Genomic DNA, 22138 nt, shown 5'->3' on the forward strand with positions numbered 1-22138 from the left:
AGATATTTCAAGTAACATATTATGAAGTTCTCATAATATTGGATCAAGAGTAGCTGATGGTAGCTTAAATATGGAAAGCAACTTTCTATTGTGGTGTGTGTATACAAACGTACAGTGTATGCATGTGTATAGTATGCCTGCTTGGGTATGCTATGTATTTAAGACAAATGACATATTTATATCAACGTCATCTCTCTCGAACAAGTTATTACAAGTTTTTGTTCACAGTATTAACTCTCCCACACTCTATCCCACTTCCAGTGGAGCCAAAACGACTTGTTAAAAGCCTGCTGTCCAACAACCATTAATTTGTTCTTCACATTAAAACAGTGAGTACATGGACACCTAACAGACACTAATTGATGCCCAGGATTCTCTAAGTGCCTGTTATCTTAATGTTGGAGGTTTTAAGGGAGATTTTCCTCACAGGCTACACTGTTCACTAGCAAACAGTTTGAGTTTATTGAAAAACAATATACAGTGTGAGATGTGATACATCTCAACATTCACACACGGTCTGATATTGTGTCATACAACAGTTCCACGAACACAATTTTATATCAACAGATTAAGAGTTGTTTATTTTACCAGTTATTTGGTCTACCAGCACATATTCTTGATTTTTCATGATTTTCTCACTAATTTACTCATAGTTAATTTCCATTAATCATTAGCCCCCAGACCCCATAAAGGCACTAAACTACCAACCAGGGAGGACGAAAAAGGGCAGCATCACCCAGGAATCGAACTCGCAATCCCTGAAATACATGGCGAGATTGTTACTGCTGTGCCACTCAGGTGCCGGCCAACAGTGTAATTAATGATCATTAAAACACCAGGGATTGTGGGATGATACATATAATTAAACGCCCTGGGTACTGACAGTTCATCACTACCCGTGGAATGCCTCGTTTCAAAACTGTTGTATAATAGAGGACAAATGTGTCCTTTTTCTCTATTAGCCCATAAGCACAAACAATATCAGTCCTAGGTGTGCCTGACAAAAAGCACAAGTATTAGCTAAGGTGTAAGAATCTCTACCCTGCCAGTATCTCTTCGTCCTTATGCCCTGTGATATTACTATAGCACTGCCACATGATATTCCATCAGCAAAGACACTGAATGGCTGAGCCAGTGTAATTTAATAGTGACTAACTGTAGCACACTGGTTTGTCCTTCAGAGGTGTGAAAGAAACACTGGATGAATAAGGCCAATTTGTTTTGGCATTGATGAAATCACGTCTAAACAATGATCTACTTCTGTGCTCAGGTACAACTGGCTTCCTCATCTGATTCAATCTCTGCGGACCCAGGCACGGTTCCCAAGCCTAGAACGACTGTGTTCTCAATGATGAAAATTAAACAAGACTTTGGGGACAAGTGTTCTCGGGAAAGCGATCCTGGGGCCCTAATGTGAAAACACCCAATGAATCTTTCGCTCAAAAACACTTCCTAGCTATTTGAAATATTGGTCTAAGGGCAGTTGATAATCATATGCCTCATGCTTGAATAAACCTGCCATGCGGTCGGGCCGATTTCTCCCTTCATTTGCATTTGTCCTACGTAGTTACTCTGACCAAATGTGATTCAGACCATTCATAAGCAGTGCAGTGCTTCCCAGATACATATATTTTTCCTTTTCATTTCTTCATACATGTCCAATAAAAATTAAAAATATAAAAAATACTGAAAAGAGCTCACTACTGATCTATACCTCACCCTTGACTGTGACCTCCCTTGTGTATTCACATAAAACCTTAAACGTTTAATAGAGTCTATATATAATGTAATTGTCAATAAAAGCCTTTGACACTCATGAAATTCTTGTAATTACATTATACTTCCGTATACCATAGTAACATCTAACAAAAGATCTGAAAACACTGAACTAGAAGACTTTGGCCACAGCTGTATAATGCTGGTAGTAATTTGCCGGCTGACATTACATCATTTCTGACTTCAGCATGTTTGAACAGTTGTAATAGAAACCTGGACATGCTTATCTTTATGTTTTATTAGCAGCATGCTAAGCGGCTAACTCAGATGAGTGACCTACGTATTTTTTTCTTAAAGACTTACTGCCTCAAAATTGCACTTCATGTCATGAAAGGCATGTTCGGGAAAGAAGGGTTCACTGAGTTATTGTACCCACTATAGCAATTGTCAAAATACTGTTTTATAAATATCCTCCAAGTAGCTCTTGTTTAGAAGAAACAATTGTGCACTATTTGCTATACTGTAGATAATGCTGTTACTATTTTTGCACCTAAGATGCCTATAGATGGATGTGTTTTTTTGTGCATTCTTTGTGTGTTTGGAAATTTATAGCCAGTTTGACATTGTTTACAAGTTTACAGGTTAAGTCCCAAAATACTTAAAAAAAAAATTTTGTACCCCAAGATGTATACCAAACCATAATTTTAAAAGAAAAGTATGTACCAAACAGTGACTTTTGTCTATAAAACACCCCAAAATTCAAGTCATAAAACAATGTTATCTTACGGTAAATACTGTAACCTTTTGAAACAATTAAATTTTATGGTACAATCCATTTCATTGTTCTTGCAGGGACAACATAAATCCCTTACTTTGCTTGTGCATCATGTTTGTTTTCTTGCCTTTCCCATAAAAGGCAACAATAACCCATATATCTACTGATTAAATCACAATCCGTTGTCATGCCAATAAAAGCAGAGTTTAACATACAGTACACTTAATCACGACTGAGTTTGATGCTGAGTAAATCATTCCCTGGAGTCATATGGTATCTGTTCTGTATAAACATAGATCAGGACATGAAACATTTCCACATTGGAACCTTCAGGAATCTTCTTGACATCATTCGGAAAGTTGCAAGTAAATGATGAAGAACTATAACTGTATGCTAAGTAGTCTCTAGTGTTGATTTATAACTAAATGTTAATGATTTTCGGTTGACGTTCGGCTCTATGGTTTTGTTTTGGTTCTCACATTTTGTTGTGGAATTCAGGCAATGAATACAGATTCATGAGGTTTTCAAACATGAGATAAGGTTTTACAACTTTTAAAGGAAATCTGCATTTAACAACTGCAGCTAGTGAGCGATGTTAGGTCAGAAGTTAAGGTTATAGCTTTTAGATCAGTAATATGTAGGAATGATTTTCAAGAACCTTTTAAAACGCAGCTTTTCTTTGCATCATCCGTACTGTAATAAAGAGCATAGTTTGCAGACTGCTGCTCTACTCTACAGACATATAAACAAGTGCAGAGATCATCACTCTCACTCTTCCACACCCGCAGAGTTTCCTCTCACTGTAATGCCATGCACGTCTAAAAGTGCAGAGGCGCTCTTCAACGGTTCTGCTTTAAATAGCAGCTGGGCAGGGGGCCTTAGCACCCTTTTTTTTTTAACACAGAACTACTGTAATGATACAGAATCAGTATGAACTTCTGAAGATTTATATGTTTCAGATTTGCTTTCATAACCTAGAGTAATATTTGGTCACCTGGTTGTGTTTGTATGATGGTAAGGAGGGAGTGTATAAGAGCAGGGGTGTAGCACAGAAATTGTCTCCTGTTAAACAGCTGATGTCTCTTGTGCTGTGACTCTGGTAGTAGCACAGCACTAGCATTTGAACAACTGCTTGGTGTCTGTCGAGCAATTCTGTGGCTGTACTGTGTGACTGGGTGAAAGGCAGACAGGAAGAGAGTACGCAGAAAAAAAGCAAACTTACTCCATCCATTTCAGAGTGACATTGAGTAAGTGCATATTGCAAAACATGTACAAACAGTTGGAAAAAGAAAAAACTTAAGAAATAAACTAAATGTGCATTTTATAAACTTGTATACAACTGGACATTTTTGGCAAATCTAAGCACACAACAATCTTCACAATGTGTGAAGGCTTTAAGCATGCCACACAGATTTAAGCAAAAACCTTTAACATTATTTAATTGTAAAATGATGAGGGTATGTGAATATGTCCAGAGCTAACTTTTTAGGATATTATTTAGGGTTTATAATTTTTATTTATCATTAATTATATTAAAACATTCTATTCTATAAACTGCTTAAAAAGAAAGTAAACTTTAAGAAGGAGGAACAGGAAGAGAGCTCTATTAATAGAATGCTTGCATGAGTTTTTGCATGGTGGGCTACGGCTTTTACAAATTCTCATCAGAGCCAGTACAAAGTCAAGTCCGTAAGGGGTTAGAATTCTGTTTATGAACTTTACACTGCTTGCATTGACATACATTTAAACAAGACAAAGTGTACAGATCTAAAAGCAATTCAATATTCTGTTTATCAGATACCCGGTCAATAAAGCACAGATGGCAGAGAGCTGCCTACATCCCAAGGGAAATAAAAAAAGTGTCAATATGATTATGTGACACCACTTCAGGTCTTCCCCAACTCCACTGGAGAGAAAGTAAAACAGATAATCTGGGGGAGCAAGAAAAAAGGCCAGATGTGACCTGAGAGAACTAAACAACATACCAGACAATAAAGAGCATCATGACAACATTTTATACAAAATCTGTCTTCTTTGTCTGTGAAGAAGTTGGACAGAATTCACTAGTCAAGAAAAAGCAAATATAAGTGATGGGTATACTGTATAGCCCAGCCTTCAAAAGGTCACATTTTTTAATATTGCTATATGTTGTTACTACTCGTAAATATTACACTCCCCCTCCAAATGCACCATTTCAGTGTCTATGTAAATGAGGTAGTGCTGAGCGTAGTGCCGAGAACAGCAAAGTGAAGCAGAACCGAGCAACAAGGCGGGGAATGGAATCTTCCTGTCTGAGGTCACGATGCCAAAACAAGAGCGACAAAGGAACGTTTTCTTCTCCAGTATTGTTGTTAGTATACAGTATGCACACTGGAGACAGAACAGAATGTCTAAAGATTGTAAAGTCAATTTTGCATAATATATCCTTCGAAATGCAAATTTTTTTTGGTGAGATGCATGTAAGGTAAAAACATATTGCAGTTTAGGGAAGGTAGTTTGGGGGGGGTTAGGTTTGGTTTTCCTTCCATCCATTCATATATCTTCAGTAATCACTTTATTCTAATCAAGGTCATAGTGGGTCTGGAAGCCATCTTGGGAACACTGGGCATGAAGCAGGAATACATCCTCGATGACCATATCCCCTATTTGGAGTTGCTAATTGACCTACAGTCACGTATGGGAGAAAAGCGAACAGACATGAGAACCCAGAGGAACCCCACATTGACATAGGAGAACAAAACTCTACACTCAGGTCATGTCCACATGTAGCTGAGTTTTTTAAAAACTCAGATTTTTCTCTGCGTCTTAGCCTTTTATCCACATGCAAACAAAGTCGTTTTGGTCGTTGAAAACAGAGCTTTTGGACACCTCCTTCCAAAGTGAAGATTTTTTCAAAACAGGGGAAACAGAGATTTTGGCCTGTTGTAACATCACCTTGTGTGCCGATGATGTCGTTGTCTGTGTGCCAGTCTCCTTGATTTGAGGTCAGCTTTGTTTATAAGGATATTTTGTGCAATGCAGATGTGTAAACCAGTGACTGTGTTAACGCTGCTTACTGGACTTTTTACATGCGTGTACATACACGTGCAGTTACTCGAACATTTTGCAAACAAACAGAGTCCCTTAATGTACTACATAGCTCACTTCTGCTACATACAAAATTCCGAAGACACAAACCCCACAGACAGCGACATCGGTTTTGGATGAGACCAGGTCAGACTTTTACATGGCGGAACCAGTAATGACGTTTTGTCTAGGCCCCTGTTGATTAGAGATGCTTCTGGCAGCACTTAACAGGGCGTTTTGCATTTTCATGTGTACAGAAATATTTTTAACATGTAGGTCGTGTGGACAGAATCATAAAAAAAAAAAAAAAAGTAGGAAAATAGTTTTTTAAAAATACCTGGCTACATGTGGAAACCAGTAACCCTGGAGTGGAAACACTATTTCCTGCACCACTGTTTCGGCGCCGCTGCACATATAGCAAACATAAATAAATGATTATTGTTTAGCGTTTAGACACATAAACTAAAATCACCATACTTGGGATTATCTCTAATGCATAGAAAACTAGACCTGCTGAGACAGCAAAACTGATAAACAGTCAAAGTAAGAGAAAATCAATAAAGTACTAAACTACACTAAAAGTTGTGTTCTAGGTCCTGAGTCAATTCTTTTAGTGGAGTCTGAACAGGGCAAGTGAACTGAAATAAACTTAGAAAGAATGATGATACGATAACTGATTAAGTAAGACAAATCCATCAGTTCAGTATTACTCTGTGTCTAAGCTATAGACCTGAAATCCATGTAGACTAAAACACAATTAATAACAAATCCATTACGAGAAATGGGAATGACCAGAGCATGTGTGGTAACAATAAGACCATCAAAGTCCATAATTAAATAAACGTAATTCTGTCCCAGAAGAGGAACAGAAGAGATAGGCAGGCTCAGTGTCCAAGCCGTCCTAGAATACACACTAACACGTGTCTCAGCAGAGAAAGTCACACATGCAGAAATAAGTATCTCTGGAAGGGCACAAGACTTTGTTCGACAGTTGGAAGGACACAGCTGACTGCCCCTTTCACAGCACAGATATTTATATGGTATACTTTAATGGTGCTTATGCATTACTGCACTCCGAAGGGCGCAAAGCTTTTCTATGCTATTACATTTCAAATTTTAAAATGAATTCTGTCCTGAGAGAAATATGTTATTATACACATAAAAACTAAATACTTATTTATTAAAAATGAGAGAACCACAATATGTCACCTCCAGTGCACTAAAAACAATACAACAACAACAGAAGCTCATCTAAATAGAAACTGCAACAATAGCAAACATATCAAAAGGTCACACCTTTCTTCCTTTCAGGTACAGAACAGCTGACTGACCTCACACATAAAACATCTGCTGCAGTAGCCAGATACAGCAGCTCAAGTGTCTGCCTGAAACAGACTGCAGTGGGCTGGATGCGTATTATGTACCTGTTATTGCTTGTGGTTCACTCTCAGAAATAAAAAGACCTTTCTTTGTCATTGAATTGGGACCATCATGCTTTTAGTGTATACAGTACTATATTCAAGTTTCCTAGTTTACTAGGAAACTTGAATATAGTATATTTACGGGATATCCAGTCTGGCACAATTTTTTATTTTTTTAGGCTGGATCATGATTCACAATATAATTATGATTATCTCTGAAATACTTTTTTTTTAACTAAACCTATTTTAATCCCTAATTCTTAATGTCTTCCATGGTGTCAGTCATGCTGCTATGTTACCAAACAAAACAAGAAGAAAACAAAACCTATAGAACTGCCTACTCTTACGCTCTTGGATATTATTGGTTTAGTCACATATCTGTCAGAAAGAACAAAAGCTGGACTAGTGAATAATGTAATGCCATTAAATAATGTCATTAAACAACTTGACTTAGCATGTCAGAACAATTCCAGTACAACTGACTAAATTGGTTTAGCATTATGGTGCAGATCATAAACATTTTAATTATTCATGATATAGAAAAACTTACATTACCCACCTCTAAGGCACACAATTGGACTATATGTTATATACAGTTTAAGCTTTCTTTAATAGGTATTTAAAGATACACCACAAGCACCTTTTCAGCTAAAAGATATATATTATAAAACTATGTTTCACAAATTTATTTCTGTTTGGTCTTAAAACCACCTCCTACTATTAATGACTAATAATAAGTAATGCAGGTTGATTTAAACAAAATATTGATCCAGTGTATGACTTAGTATGGTGTTTATTTTTTTTTAATGATTATTATTACTTTCAACCTATGTAGACAGATATATTCAGGCATTTTTTGCATGATTACAGATTTCAGTTTCCAATTTCTACATTAGTGGTTAAATCAGGCTTATACAACAGATTTTTCTCAATGTCTTAATACAGCAGGTATACAGCACTATATAAGTCACAGCACTATATAAGTCTGGTTTCTGTTTTAGATTTTCTCTTGCACAATATCCAGCAGATCTGTCCTCACATGACGAGTATGATGTCTTGACAGAAATAGAAATCCAAGCTGTTGATGGAACCTCTTTTTATCCGTATCTGTTTCAAGTCTACAACCACGGTTGGTTTTAAATGAGCCCCAGGTTTAACTTAGCATTAGCTGATCAGAGTTATTTAGAATATTGAAAATATACATTGCATATTCAAAGCATCCAGATCACTATTATTTAGAGGGAAAATGAGACCGATCTGGAACCAGATCTTAAAGAAAAGCTTATTTAAGAAGTAACTGATTAATGGTGCACAAAATGATTTGTAAATAGACAATGAATTAAAATGTAATACCCACAATGCCACTTAACTCATGCACACAAACTGACCACAAAGCCATTTTACAGTTTATGAAAGAGTGTGAACAGTAACAAAGATAAATTGTAGTAGAGGGTCAAACCCCAACACACACACACAAAGCAGAACTCACTAGAGATGGAGGAGAGTATCCCTGATGATGGGCTGAATTTTCTGCAGCCTTCGGCTTCCTTTATTCACCTAAAGTCCACAATGACCCTCGTGTGCGCTTAAAAACTTACTAACAAATCCACTTTCGCTCTGTCTCTCGACATGTATCCAGAGCTCAGACACTTTGTATCAGGCCAATGAAACAGGTTCTCTTTTGAACTGACGCCCAAACGGAAAAAAAGTATAGAACTGTATAAGGATGCGTCAAGTTTTCAAAAAGCGACCGTGTTCATTTTTGCTTCCAATTTCATTTCTTGTGCTCTCGAAAAAAAGAAACGGATAAACTTGTTTTCATCGCGAAGACATTATTAGAGGAAGCTTTCAGTTGTTTAAAAAAAGCCGGTGTGTGGAACAGAGGCACTGCACAGCGGATCAAGCCTTTACCGTCCTCTCCCAGGCTCCGGCTGTGACGCTTCACGCCCCGCCCACAACCCGCTCTCAGCTGGGGTTGCCAAAGAAACAGCTAGCATTTTAAATGAGGTCATTAATTAAACATTTTATGAGTATAAGGTTTCTAAAACTTTTTTACATACCTTATAAAATTTGAATGCATAGTGCAGGAGTAGTAAGGCCAAAATCACCTGAATCAACCTAAGATCAAAATATAACAGTAATAAAAAACATAAATTTTAAAACCAATAAAAATAATATTGATGTTACAGCATAGGCGCCTTGCACCTCTAGGGTCGGGGTTCTATTTCCGCCTCAGACTCTGTGTGCATGGAGTTTGCATGTTCTTCCTGTTCTAGGTGGTTTTCCTCCGGGTGCTCTGGTTTCCTCCCATAGTCCAAAGACATAACTGGCATTCGCAAATTGTCCATAGTGTGGCCACCCGTCCAGGGTGTACCCTGCCTGCCTTGTGCCCTAAGTTTCCAGGCCTCCTGTGACCCCGTATACAGGGTAAAAGGGTATAGACAATAAGTGAGTGAGTGTTACAGGCATATACACATCTTTGCAAATAGTTAAAACATCAAATAAAATAAGACCTTTGTTCGAAACACTGGAGGAACAGGGCTTGTATTCCAAACATTTACAAAGACAATTTAGAAAGTCCACTTCATTGTTATCACAAAACACAGTAAAAGATATAGTTGCAAGCAGCTGTGAGTGGGCCCAAGCAACAGTGCCATCGCCACATGGGAACACCAGGCCTTTTGAACATGTTGAATATGACTTAAGGTTAAGGCATCGTCACGGCTGAGTTTTTGAGCATGTTAAGAACCCCACTAAGGGCAATTTGGGATGCCAGTTAGCCTAATCTGCATGGCTTTGGACTGTGGGAGGGAACTGGGGAACCCAGAGAAAACCCATCAAGCACAAGGAGAAAATGCAAACTCCAGAGACACAAAGGCAAGAATCAAACCCAGACCCTGGAAGGTGACAATGCTAACTACTAAGCCACCCTGCTGAAGATGATGATGATTATTAGTATTATTATTTGACGTTCTGTGGTTAATCTTTACAGGTCCTTTCCTCGTCTTTTAGCTCGCGCAATATGATCTGCTGTGACGGTTGAAAGTCTTTCATTACTTGTTGTGACCGCGCGCTCCACGGTTACCTAGCAACGAAGGGACTTCTCAGTCGTAGGGGTGCATGGACATAGAAAAAAAAGAAAAAGAAAATTGTAAAGAAGTTTATCGAATTTCTTGACGTGTGTGTGTTTGTACTAATACCATTTTAAATAAATTTGCATTTAACTATTAAAAAACACAGGGATTTAAAGAAGACCTGTCACAAGTATTCAGGTAAAATCCCCCAGATTTGAAAGTGGATTGGTCCAGGTTTGTTTCCGTTTGACAGCTGTTTGTTCTTGCGCGGTTTATTAAACTGTAGTTTGGATTTAAGAGTCTCTCTTTACTGCACATTATACTAGAAGAAATGCAGAATATTGTTTTTTCCCGGTTCTCTTCCTGTTAGAGACTTTAAAGGATTACATTCAGTTATTGAATGTAAAGTTCCGCTTGCAGTTGGTTAGCATTGTAAGTAGTCTTTAGTACATCTTACTAGCATGCTAACTTCAGGAGAATAAATAGGGTCAACTGTAACAGAGTTTTTGCTCTTGTTGTTGTTGTATGTTTACCACAATATGGGAACAAGTAGCTCGAAAAATACAAAAAGAACTAAAGATGTAACAAGTCTTTTTTCAACAAAGTTATAAATATTAACTAACATAAAATATCATTTCCACAGTGAAAATCACCAATGGAAAACTTCATTTTGTATGAAGAAATTGGAAGAGGAAGCAGGTCAGTGGTTTACAAGGGCAGGAGGAAAGGGAGCATCAATTTTGTGGCAATTATCTGTAGTGAGAAATCCAAGAGGCCTGAGCTGACAAACCATGTGAGTAAACCAGAAAATATTAGTGAAAATCACAGAAATTTCAATATTAAACTTTAGATATTTCATGCTATTTGAATACACAGGTACTGTTATTGACTGTGTATATACTAAAGTCATTGCCTTCCTCCAAGAACTTTCAACATTTAGCATTTTTTAATTATTATTCCCTTCACTGTATTGCCAGGTGAGGCTAACTCATGACATGAAGCATGATAATGTGGTCTCTTTCCATGAGTGGTATGAGACTAGTAATCATCTCTGGCTGGTGGTGGAGTTGTGCACAGGTACGTCTCCACTCTTCCTGCAATCCTGTACAGGAGAAGCGGTGTAGAAGATGAATAAAAATGATCAGATTTATTCACTTAATAGTCAACATTACTGTCTTGCATACACCATGTTCAACAACTACTACTTTTCCTGTTGTATGTAACATGTTTGTTTTTTCTTAAGTCATTGATCGTCAATGTGTAAATGTTGGTCTTTAAACTAATAAACCATTCACAGCTGAAATCTGCCTGTTGTTTATTTCTGTAGGAGGATCACTACAGGCACTTATTTCGCAAGATGAATGCTTGTCAGATGACATTGTGCGAGAGTTTGCTATAGACCTCCTTAAAGGTCTTAAGTACATCCATGACTCTGGTATAGTGTTCTCAGACGTCAGCCCTGCTAAGGTAAGACTATGCATCCACGTAACGTGTACATGTTACATAAACAAAATTGTATTCATGTCTGCATAAAATCAGTTGTAAATATTGAAATTCCTATTTTTAATGTTTTTAAAGTAAGTGTAATTTTTTTAAATTATTCTTAATAAATAATTATATTTGCCTGCAGATCTTACTGGATGGTTTAGGTGCTCTGAAGTACTCAAATTTCTGTCTGGCCAAAGCACAAGGAGAGAACCTAGATGAGTTTTTTGCTCTTGTGATGTCAGACGAGGGAGGGGACAACAAAGAGAGTCCTACACCTCAAAAAAATATTAAGAACCGAACCCAAGGTTGTCATTAAGCACCTAAACATGGAGCTTACTTTGATGATTTCTTACTTGTTAAAGTGCCAGATGATACTTTTACCTCTTTGATAGTACATGGCAAGCAAATTATTTTACAATTAATTTTTGTAATAAGTAATTCTTGCCGGGGAACATAAACATCTGTAATTACTTTCTGACAGTTTTTTTTGTGCATGGACTTGATATCCTTATTGTGTTTTGATCTGGTTTGGTTCAGGGTCCGTGCTGCACTGTGCTCCAGAAGTGCTGAGAGGAGAGAGCACAAGCATCGCCAGTGATCTCTGGGGATTGGGCTGCATCCTCTATGAGATGTTTATAGGTCTGAACATTTTGAAGGTGTTCTTTCTGATTTAATGTTTAAATGGCTCAAGTGTGAATTTTAAGGATAATAGCCATCATTTTCAGTTTTCTTCCCATGTGATGTAAGAAGAACCTAAAGAGAAATGATCCATTTGAAATAATTTCAACATTCGTCATACATGATACTGCTGAACAAATGTTTTGTTTCTTCTTTTAATTTTTATTTAGGAAGGCCACCTTTCTTCTCAGAGACGTTTAGTGATTTGTTTGAGCTCATTCTGCATGAAGATCCTCCACCTCTGGTGCAAAAAGGTTTATGGGCAACTGTTGTCAAACTAATAGTAATGACTTTAAGATTTTAATGTAAATCTCTAATGCAACAATGTGCTTGTTTTTCAAGGTCCTAGCTGTCAACCGTGTAGTCCTGAGTTCCAGGACCTCGTACTGGGTTTGCTGCAGAAAGATCCTCTAAAAAGGTTCATCTTAAATAAACATGTGTAGCTGCACAATCAACACATTTACACTGATGTGGATGTGGATGTGTGCATTTTTGCATGCATACCTACATGCCCTTGTATCTTTCCACAAATAAAAAAATGACATGGTGTACTACTAAAATTTTAATTAAATTTAACTAATGAAAAGGTTTCAGTGCGCTTTAACTAATTAACAGAGCTTAGAATGCCATTGAATGTGACATATGGAAAAGTATGTGTCCCTTTTTTATGCCTGAACATGTATGAGCTGTATAAGAGGACTCTAAACAATATAACTATCCTATATTGTGTACAGGCTAAACTGGGAACAGTTGTTGCTGCACCCATTTTGGAAAAAAGCATTTTTTGTGGATGTTTCCTCCAGGGGTAATGTAGATGAAAATACCTCCCTTAGCAACAGGTAAGTGTCACTCCTGTCACAGTGTTGTAGAGTGCCTTACTGTGCTATTTATTCTCTTCTTTCTTTAAGGAAACTACCTTCTTTTACTCCCTTTTTTGGTATTTTTACCCATGTGTCTCTTCTCCTATACCAAAGCATTGAAACTCACCAAAGTGGTAAAAAAGTAAATAGTAACAAAATTTTTTAAAATATTTTTTAATAAGTTTACATGGTCTCAGACAGAAACATCCATCGCCCATAGCATCCATCGCCCATAGCATTTTTAAACCTCAAACTGACATCTGACGTGGCATCTGACGTTTTGAGATGTATGATGTGTGTGACATGCCATTGGAAAGTTTAAACAACAGTAAACAGAATCTAACCAACAAACATTGTATATAGACTTAATAAGATATACTCACTGCACTTAAGTGCTAAAGCTGCATTGAAAATTAAATGAAGAATCAGCTGAGATAGAGACTGATCAACAGTGGCAAGCTATTATTTCTGTATTGCATTAAAAATGTAAAATTCCTTCTTATATTTTTCAGACCATGCCTGGAACAATTTCTCACTCTTCTAGTTACTAGTTCTCTGTAGATCTAGTTCACAATAAATTTTGTTGTTTTTATTAATTCCTAATTCTGTTGAGAAACCTTGGTATATTGCAGAAATACAATTTTATTTTAGTTAAGATCACTCTATATTATTAAGCAGTGTTTAACTTGACGACAGACAAATTAAAACATTTGCATTTATTGTGTGTCTGTCTGTTTGTCTTTTTGACTCAGTGTACAGTTGGAGTCGGGTCTTTCTGAACTAGCCGACGAAGCCCAGACAGTGACCGCTGCTCACAGTAACCCACACCTCTGCAAGTCCTTCACATTAGGTAAATCAGAGACTGCATGCATGCTTCTGTACCTCCATCATGCACTGTTTGCCAAAAAAAAAATCCCATTCGCCTTTACAATATTCTTTACTGGTGTTACTAATACTGGCAGATCTGTATTCCAAACCGCTTATAATTATTTTAAATGATTTCTAGTATATGTCTATTTGAGGAGGATTTAAAAAAATATATTGTCAACAGTACTGTTTTTTCTGTAACTGTATTTGCACATTTTTATGGAGCAAATAATTTTGTATTTTTATTTTATTTAAATAATTTTCTTTAAATATATTTCATTATTTGTCTGTCTGCGTATAATTTTTATTTATTTATCTTCCATATTGTAGATAATGTGGCCGAGTTTAGACCCAAGTCTGTACTGAACACAGATGCCAACGAGTCTATTTTCCTTCTCAGGTATGTCTGTTCATGCAGATTCACATTGAGGCTGATGATTATCAGCAATCACTAGAATGCATAATGTCTGTTATGTGGCTTACTGCTAATTCTTTTTCTAATAATCAATTATATTTCAGCTTTATGGAATATGAATTAAAAATGTTTTTACAATAAAAAATTCTCACTTTTAGTGTTGTGTGTTGTACATGTGTTATGACAGTTCATGTCCAACTCCAAGAACAAGCTGCATTGCCAAAGACATCGAGAACAGAGATATCAAGACACAGGTGAAATATGAAACACACAATACTAATTTTGTTGCCAATGTATTTAAAATTCTCTGTAACACCTTTCTATTTTCCGTTCATTAGCTTGATATTTGTCTTGTCTCATGGTACTACATCTCCATCTACTGACTAATTAAGGAATGTGTATCTGCTACAGTTATTTTGTATACTGTATATAGTGTGTGTGTGTGTGTGTGTGTGTGTGTGTGTGTGCATGCAAGAAAAACTGCTGAATCTTAATGCCAGTACAAGGGTGTGGAGTCACTGATATTTTTGACTTATTGGTTTTTTTGGTACATATATAGGTTATTAATGGGACATTGCATTTCCATTGTCCCATCAGACAAAATGAATCAATTTAGTATTTTAATAATTAAAAAATGCTCTAAATAGTTTTCTTAATTTCTTTGGTTTACATGATCCATTATTACAAAAACAATTTTACTTTGTTGTTTGATTTTTTGAGTCAAACCTAAAAAATTTCCTGTAGTGCGACTGTCTCAAGCATGATTCAATAAGTTAGAAAACAGCATAAAAATGTTTACCAATACATCTATTTTAGGAAAGCATTGAAAAGTCACTTAAGCCCATGTCCTCTGGTAACACCATATTCTGATTCTAAACTGGGCAATTACATGGCCAGCTATATTTGGTGGAAGTACTGCTATCGTATGTATTTAATTAAAAATTCCAATGTTTAACTACACAGTTATGTAAAATGGTGCAAATGTGTCTTGCTAACTTTGAATGACAGGTTAACTGTCATTAACTGATACAAAAGCCTGAAATGTCCTTTAGGAAAATAAATAAATAAATGAAATGTCCTTTAGTGCCACACAAAATGTCCCTGGTGTGCCACCTGTACTGTCACACTGCAGGACAAGATCTTTTTAATAATGAGAACTTAAAGGCCTTTTGTTTGTGAGATATCACAAATATTTCGACAGATATGGCGAATAGACCACATGACTCATATTTCAGGGTCAGTCTTTCAGCGCCAAAATACGGGAAGGGTGAGAGCAGAGTACCGACAGAGTGCCTTTATATTTTAGACCAAGCTGAAAGTAAAACTCAGTAGATCTCCCCATGGCTGTTTAACAACGGACGTCTAACCCTAAACCAAAGGTGTGTTCCAATAGGCCTGAAGTACCCTGCAAAATATACTTCACAGGATGTTCAGCCATGTTAAGTGTGATTCCAAACCGCAGGGAGCGAAAATGTTCAGTTTAAAGGGAACTGCGATCTTTACTGGAAAAGGGAATGAAAAAAGTCCCATCAGTCATTGCATCTCATTGGAGCGTGAAGAAAATGGAGCTTGAAAAACAGTTTATATATTTATTATCATTATTATTGACAACGAAATCTTATTAAAAGGACACATAAATTTACATTTTAATTTAATCAAGAAATCCTTAGTATTATATAGGCTAGTAATCGGTCAAAAAAAGATGAATAACTCTGTACATCTTTAATCAATTATTATTATTAATCAATGATGTATTTAATAATATAATGTTTTAATAGTATGTTTTATAATAGTATTATTTTTTTGTTTCAATAAATATTAAGCAGTTAATGTCCGTAGTGTGACATTTCCACAGCAGCAGCGACAAGTATCCGAGGTGCTCATGTTACCATGGTAACGCACGGAGGAAGTGACGTCTGCGCGCGTGACTTCGCAAGGCGTTCCGAATAGTGGAGTTTTGTCAAGGGGAATTTCCCTTTACCGATATTCCCTGCAAACGGAGCAGGGAGTAGGGAGCACCCTGGGAAGTACACTTCGGAATGGAACGCAGCCCGAGTAGTAGCGGTCCAGTATCTTCTTCGCTTATTTTTTTAGCGGTTGGCAGCCAGCTTTTGGGTGCATTACTGCCACTAACTGGACTGGATTGGTAATGTGCCCCTGACCGGTCAAGTATCAAGTTTGACAGGCAGCTTTTTAGGTGCATTAATGCCACCTGCTGGACTAAAACGGTAACGTTGAACGGTCAAGTTTCGCGCTGAACTCGGAACACCCTGCGAAGTCATCAGCGCAGACGTCACTTGCTCCGTGCATTACCATGGTAGTACCATAACATAAGCCCCTCGAATACCTGTTGTTGCTGCTGTGAAAATGTATTGAAACAAAAAATTATACAATTATAACACATACTATTGAAACCTGTATAACTTGTAAATCAAACTTCACATGGCTGAACACCCTGTGTACTGTAGTATACTTCGAAGGGCACTTCAGGCCGTTTGGAACGCACCTTGGGGGATATCTCGCAGAATGCTGTCGAGATCTCACAAACAGGCCATTACCCCAGTATTCTTTATTTATGTATTTACTTATTTATTTTTTAGATTTATTTGTTTCTTTTGAATGTCTTTCCACCCATGTGCCTTTAGGGGCTCAATACTTTTAAATCCATGATAAATAATTCAATAAAATTAGTTTACCCCATTTTCTTTCCTGACCAGTCTTAATGGGATTAAATACAAGAATTTTGGTGTTTTTGCTCAACCTGTGTGTCATAAAAAATATAAAACGTGAAATTTCACTTTGTTTTCTTTTTTTTTTTTTTTGAGACGAAATGAATTCAGGGTGAGATATGAGTGGGAGAGAGAATGAGGAAAAACAGGGAGAGAATTAACGGTGATCCATGCAGAAGGGAGGAGCTCCTAAAGAAAAACAGCGAAGAACGTAAATACTACAGTACTTTAAAAAAATCACTCATATGCCTTAAGGAATATATTTCAAGCACTGATCATGTTTAGTGGAGCCAAACAGCATGGAGGCTCTAGATTCTAGACATCTCTAGGCTGAGGGGAGAATGGAAACATTCAATATCAACTTGCTTAGGATAACTTGCATCCAAAAAAAAAAAAAAAAAAAGATACAGGACAAGAGAAAAGGAGCTATTTTGCACACAACCCCAAAGTCTCCAGAAATGTTATATCGGGAGGCAGTGGCTAAATTACTCACAAAAGCTTTAGTGGAGTATGAGAATGAGAATTTATTATTATTATTATTATTATTTGTTTTTTTAAGACTTTAATATTTAAATTTTAAACTTTATTTTTCATGCATTAACTACAATTTGTTCTTTTGTGTGACACACACACAAATCTCAGCTTTGCATAAGGAGAGAAAAGGCAATCATTCCACTGAAAGTGATATCATTTTCAATAGTTTTAAAAGGTCGTCAACAAAGTTTGACTCACTATTTATGGGGAAAAATATTATTTATAAATTCATATCTAAGAAGTTACTCTAACTAAGTGTAAATAAGTGTCCAAAATGAAGATAAATATATCTCATGGTGTCTGTATATAATAAATATTAGTTTTCTTATTTGTTTGTCACATAGTGAAAAATGTTAAAAGACATTGAAAAATCTGACAAAGTTAGTGGCTGCTTATATTTTCTTAAGTATTAGATGTCACACTACATGACTTTAGAAAACATCCTTTTTTTTTCCTAATTTTTTTTACCCCTTATTTGTTAACTACTCTTATACTATAGCTCCCTGAATTTTGGGTGTTGTATCATAGGACAGCAGTGTTTTGGAAGATTTGCAGCATCATTCAGAAGCCTGCATTAAAGAGCTCTTATACACTGAATCAGATCTGACTGTGACTCCTATTATGGACAACCCAAAGGTGAGTGACAATACAGGCTTAAAGATGAGAAAATCTCAAGTGATAAAGTTAAAACCCCAGCTATTTTTCTTGTTTTCTCAGATTCTGAAAATGGCTCCTGTTCGATTTGACTCCAAAACACTGTGTGTATCAGCATATTCAGGTAAACTATTTTTATTTTTTTTTGCTGAACATTTAACATTTGCATAAATAATATTAATTATTATTATTTACCAGAAAAGCTAGATTTACTAGTAAATCTTTATAAATTACTCTTTTTATTATTATTATTATTTTTTTTTTAGAGTTTTGATTGACATGCTTATTACTAACAGTCAGTCCTTTGCTTCCTCTCCTGCTTTGTATATATAGTTGAGCGTTTGGCATGTCTAAGCTCAGGTGAATGGGCTGCATTCCTGCAGCAGGTATGTGCTGTAATGGAGTCAATGGAAAAAGCTGGATCTGGAGCCACCACAACACCACGTGCCAAACTGAACCTACTCTGCTATCTGTGCTGTGTTTGTGGCCACAGAGACACAGCCACTCTCTTAATGCATTCCCAGCTGGTAAGCAGTGTTTGGGTCCATATCACACACAGTAAAATTTTTTACTTAAAGGCTTTTTTAATAGAGATTCTGATCAATGTCTAACTATTGAAACAAGTGCCAGTGGTAGAGATGCTAAAAAAAGAATGTTCATCCATCCATCCATCCATCCATCCATCCATGGGTCGGGTGAGACCACAGGGTCAACCAAGATATAATAATAATAAAAAGTAAGTTGATAAAGTACAAAGACCAATCAATCTTAATACAAAAGCAAAAAAGAACACAAATATAATGTGGGATTGTACTGCATATACAGTATGATGGATAATATGTCACTGTCCTCACTTATTAATTAATGCTTCTGGTGAGTAAATTTGCTGCAAATTAGATTGTTGATCTGTTCATCACTATTATAATTTTTCCGATTATTATTATAATTTTTTTAAAAATTACAAATTTTTTTATTTATTTATTTATTTTTGCGCGTGACAGCTTCCTTCATGCAGCTGTGAATGTGTGTTAATTTCTACTGGATTACACAAATATTATTTCTTTTCACATGGAAGGAAAAAAGTGGCGGAGCCTTGAACGATGATTTAACATAACGTAATAATAAAAAAAAGCCATTTATTGTTAACTTGTCAGTAAGAAGCTGGAGTTTAGTGATTTTGCTTGCGCCTTTTGGTTTGTTTCTTTCACACACTCTGTATACAGTCTGTATACGGTAAACTACTGTAAGTAGCTGAGTAGCCGTGCCTACCTTGAGGGGGAAATAGCGCTAGATTACTGTAATATTAATTTTTTCTTATTTACCAGAAAAGCATCAGGGTTTGGATAGAACTGTCACTCTGTCTGAATCCAGACGGCGGTCCGCCATCAGCTTTAAGTAGTTTTGTAGTATTCTGACATTTGACAATTTAGGCATTTGTCAGATGCCCTTATCCAGAGTGATTTACATTTTTATCTCATTCTACATCTGAGCAGTTTAGGGTTAAGGGCCTTGCTCAACTTGGTGGTCGTGGGATTTAAACCCGGGACCTTCCAAACCGTAGTCCAATGTCTTATACAATATAATGAGGTGCATAAATTTGTCACAGTGGATCATACATGAAGCTAATATCTCTGTCTCTCTCTTTCTCCCACCCCCCACAAGTTTCCCGTGTTGATCCAGCAGCTGCGGCAGGCCCCTAACTGGGATATGTGAGTATGATGCTGTGTAAAAAACAATCCCTATTGATACATTTCTAGAAAACAGTTAGGTTTGTGCTGTGTATTGGATTTGCAGATATGAAAGCCCCGCCACACAAATTTTTGCAAGAGTTGCAAGCACATCTGGGAGCCATTCAGAACTTGTTTGCGTCAGTGTGTCATTTTTAAGTTTACATATTATTTTTTATTTTTTGCATTTTGTGCAAAACTTGGGCTGACTGGAAAGGATTATCTGCATTTACATTATTTTTATGGCAAAATGTGTTTTGCAGTATAAAATTCCACCTTTAGCACTCAACTTCAAAATGGATTAAATTTGTTTGCTGAGGTACCAGTGTGTGTGTGTGTGTGTGTGTGTTTGTGTTTGTGTGTTTGTGTGTGTGTGTGTGTGTGTGTAATTCCACATTAAATGCTGGATGTAATCAGTGCTGTGCAGTGGTGTCAAAAGTATTCACATTCATTACTTGAGTAGAAGTATAGATACTAGGGTTTAAAAAGATGTCTTTAGAAGTATCAACTCAAGCTTTTTACGCAAGTAAAAGTATTGGTTTCAAAACTATTAAAGTATAAAAGTGAAAGTAACGTGAGGGGGAAAAAAACATTAAGGATAAAAGCTTAGGCTGTCCCACGGGCCTATATACTGCACTAACACCTCATTCCAAAAAAAAGAAAAATGTGTTGTTTTTGTGTTGTATTTTTTTAACGGCCATAGTGATTTGGGATACTGTATATGGCAATTGAAAAAATAATGCATTTTAGTACAATGCAAATACATTAAAGAACCATATGTGTACTACTGAGCATTAACATGTTAATGTCAAACTTCAGAGGCATGTAATCGGTAACCTTTATTGGAATGTAAATGTACATCCAAGCTTAGCTGCAGGAATCTGTGAGGGCAACATACAAGAAAATTAGTGTACCCAGGGCAGGCTTAGTAACAATTACCCTTGTATGGTTGTCTACAATAAACATTAGTGCTGTCAGAATGAATGATTAATCCAAGTGATTTAATCAAAAAAAAAAAAAAAAAAAAAAAAAAAAATATATATATATATATATATATATATATATATATATATATACACACACAGTGGTGTGAAAAAAACTATTTGCCCCCTTCCTGATTTCTTGCATGTTTGTCACACAAAATGTTTCTGATCATCAAACACATTTAACTATTAGTCAAAGATAACACAAGTAAACACAAAATGCAGTTTTTAAATGATGGTTTTTATTATTTAGGGAGAGAAAAAATCCAAACCTACATGGCCCTGTGTGAAAAAGTAATTGCCCCCTGAACCTAATAACTGGTTGGGCCATCCTTAGCAGCAATAACTGCAATCAAGCGTTTGCAATAACTTGCAACGAGTCTTTTACAGCGCTCTGGAGGAATTTTGGCCCACTCATTTTTGCAGAATTGTTGTAATTCAGCTTTATTTGAGGGTTTTCTAGCATGAACTAGAACCTTTTTTTAAGGTCATGCCATAACATCTCAATAGGATTCAGGTCAGGACTTTGACTAGGCCACTCCAAAGTCTTCATTTTGTTTTTCTTCAGCCATTCAGAGGTGGATTTGCTGGTGTTTTTGGGTCATTGTCCTGCTGCAGCACCCAAGATCGCTTCAGCTTGAGTTGACGAACAGATTCTCCTTCAGGATTTTTTTGGGAGACAGTAGAATTCATGGTTCCATCTATCACAGCAAGCCTTCCAGGTCCTGAAGCAGCAAAACAACCCCAGACCATCCCACTACCACCACCATATTTTACTGTTGGTATGATGTTATTTTTCTGAAATGCTGTGCAATTACTTTTACGCCAGATGTACCGCGACATGCACCTTCCAAAAAGTTCAACTTTTGTCTCGTCGGTCCACAAGGTATTTTCCCAAAAGTCTTGGCAATCATTGAGATGTTCTTTAGCAAAATTGAGACGAGCCTTAATGTTCTTTTTGCTTAAAAGTGGTTTGCGCCTTGGAAATCTGCCATGCAGGCCGTTTTTGCCCAGTCTCTTTCTTATGGTGGAGTCGTGAACACTGACCTTAGGCATTGAGGCCTGCAGTTCTTTAGATGTTGTCCTGGGGTCTTTTGTGGCCTCTCGGATAAGTTGTCTCTGCGCTCTTGAGGTAATTTTGGTCGGCCGCC

General features: G+C 36.6%; 1 protein-coding gene across 1 annotated transcript in view; it reads left to right on the forward strand.

Annotated features, from left to right (window-relative positions):
* Positions 1-10332: 10332 nt before the first annotated feature.
* ulk4 (unc-51 like kinase 4) overlaps positions 10333-22138 on the forward strand; it is a 61855-nt gene continuing 50049 nt past the window's right edge. The window contains exons 1-16 of the mRNA XM_053494752.1: positions 10333-10484; positions 10696-10845; positions 11030-11129; positions 11380-11519; positions 11683-11845; positions 12078-12179; positions 12389-12472; positions 12561-12636; positions 12953-13057; positions 13831-13928; positions 14276-14345; positions 14548-14614; positions 18152-18259; positions 18341-18401; positions 18611-18804; positions 19940-19986. Of these exons, the coding sequence (XP_053350727.1) occupies positions 10708-10845; positions 11030-11129; positions 11380-11519; positions 11683-11845; positions 12078-12179; positions 12389-12472; positions 12561-12636; positions 12953-13057; positions 13831-13928; positions 14276-14345; positions 14548-14614; positions 18152-18259; positions 18341-18401; positions 18611-18804; positions 19940-19986 (1553 nt within the window). The 5' untranslated portion in view covers positions 10333-10484; positions 10696-10707. The remainder of the gene's footprint in view (positions 10485-10695; positions 10846-11029; positions 11130-11379; positions 11520-11682; positions 11846-12077; positions 12180-12388; positions 12473-12560; positions 12637-12952; positions 13058-13830; positions 13929-14275; positions 14346-14547; positions 14615-18151; positions 18260-18340; positions 18402-18610; positions 18805-19939; positions 19987-22138) is intronic.

Source organism: Clarias gariepinus, chromosome 4 (genome assembly GCF_024256425.1).
Source record: "Clarias gariepinus isolate MV-2021 ecotype Netherlands chromosome 4, CGAR_prim_01v2, whole genome shotgun sequence".
In the NCBI taxonomy this organism is placed as follows: domain Eukaryota; kingdom Metazoa; phylum Chordata; class Actinopteri; order Siluriformes; family Clariidae; genus Clarias; species Clarias gariepinus.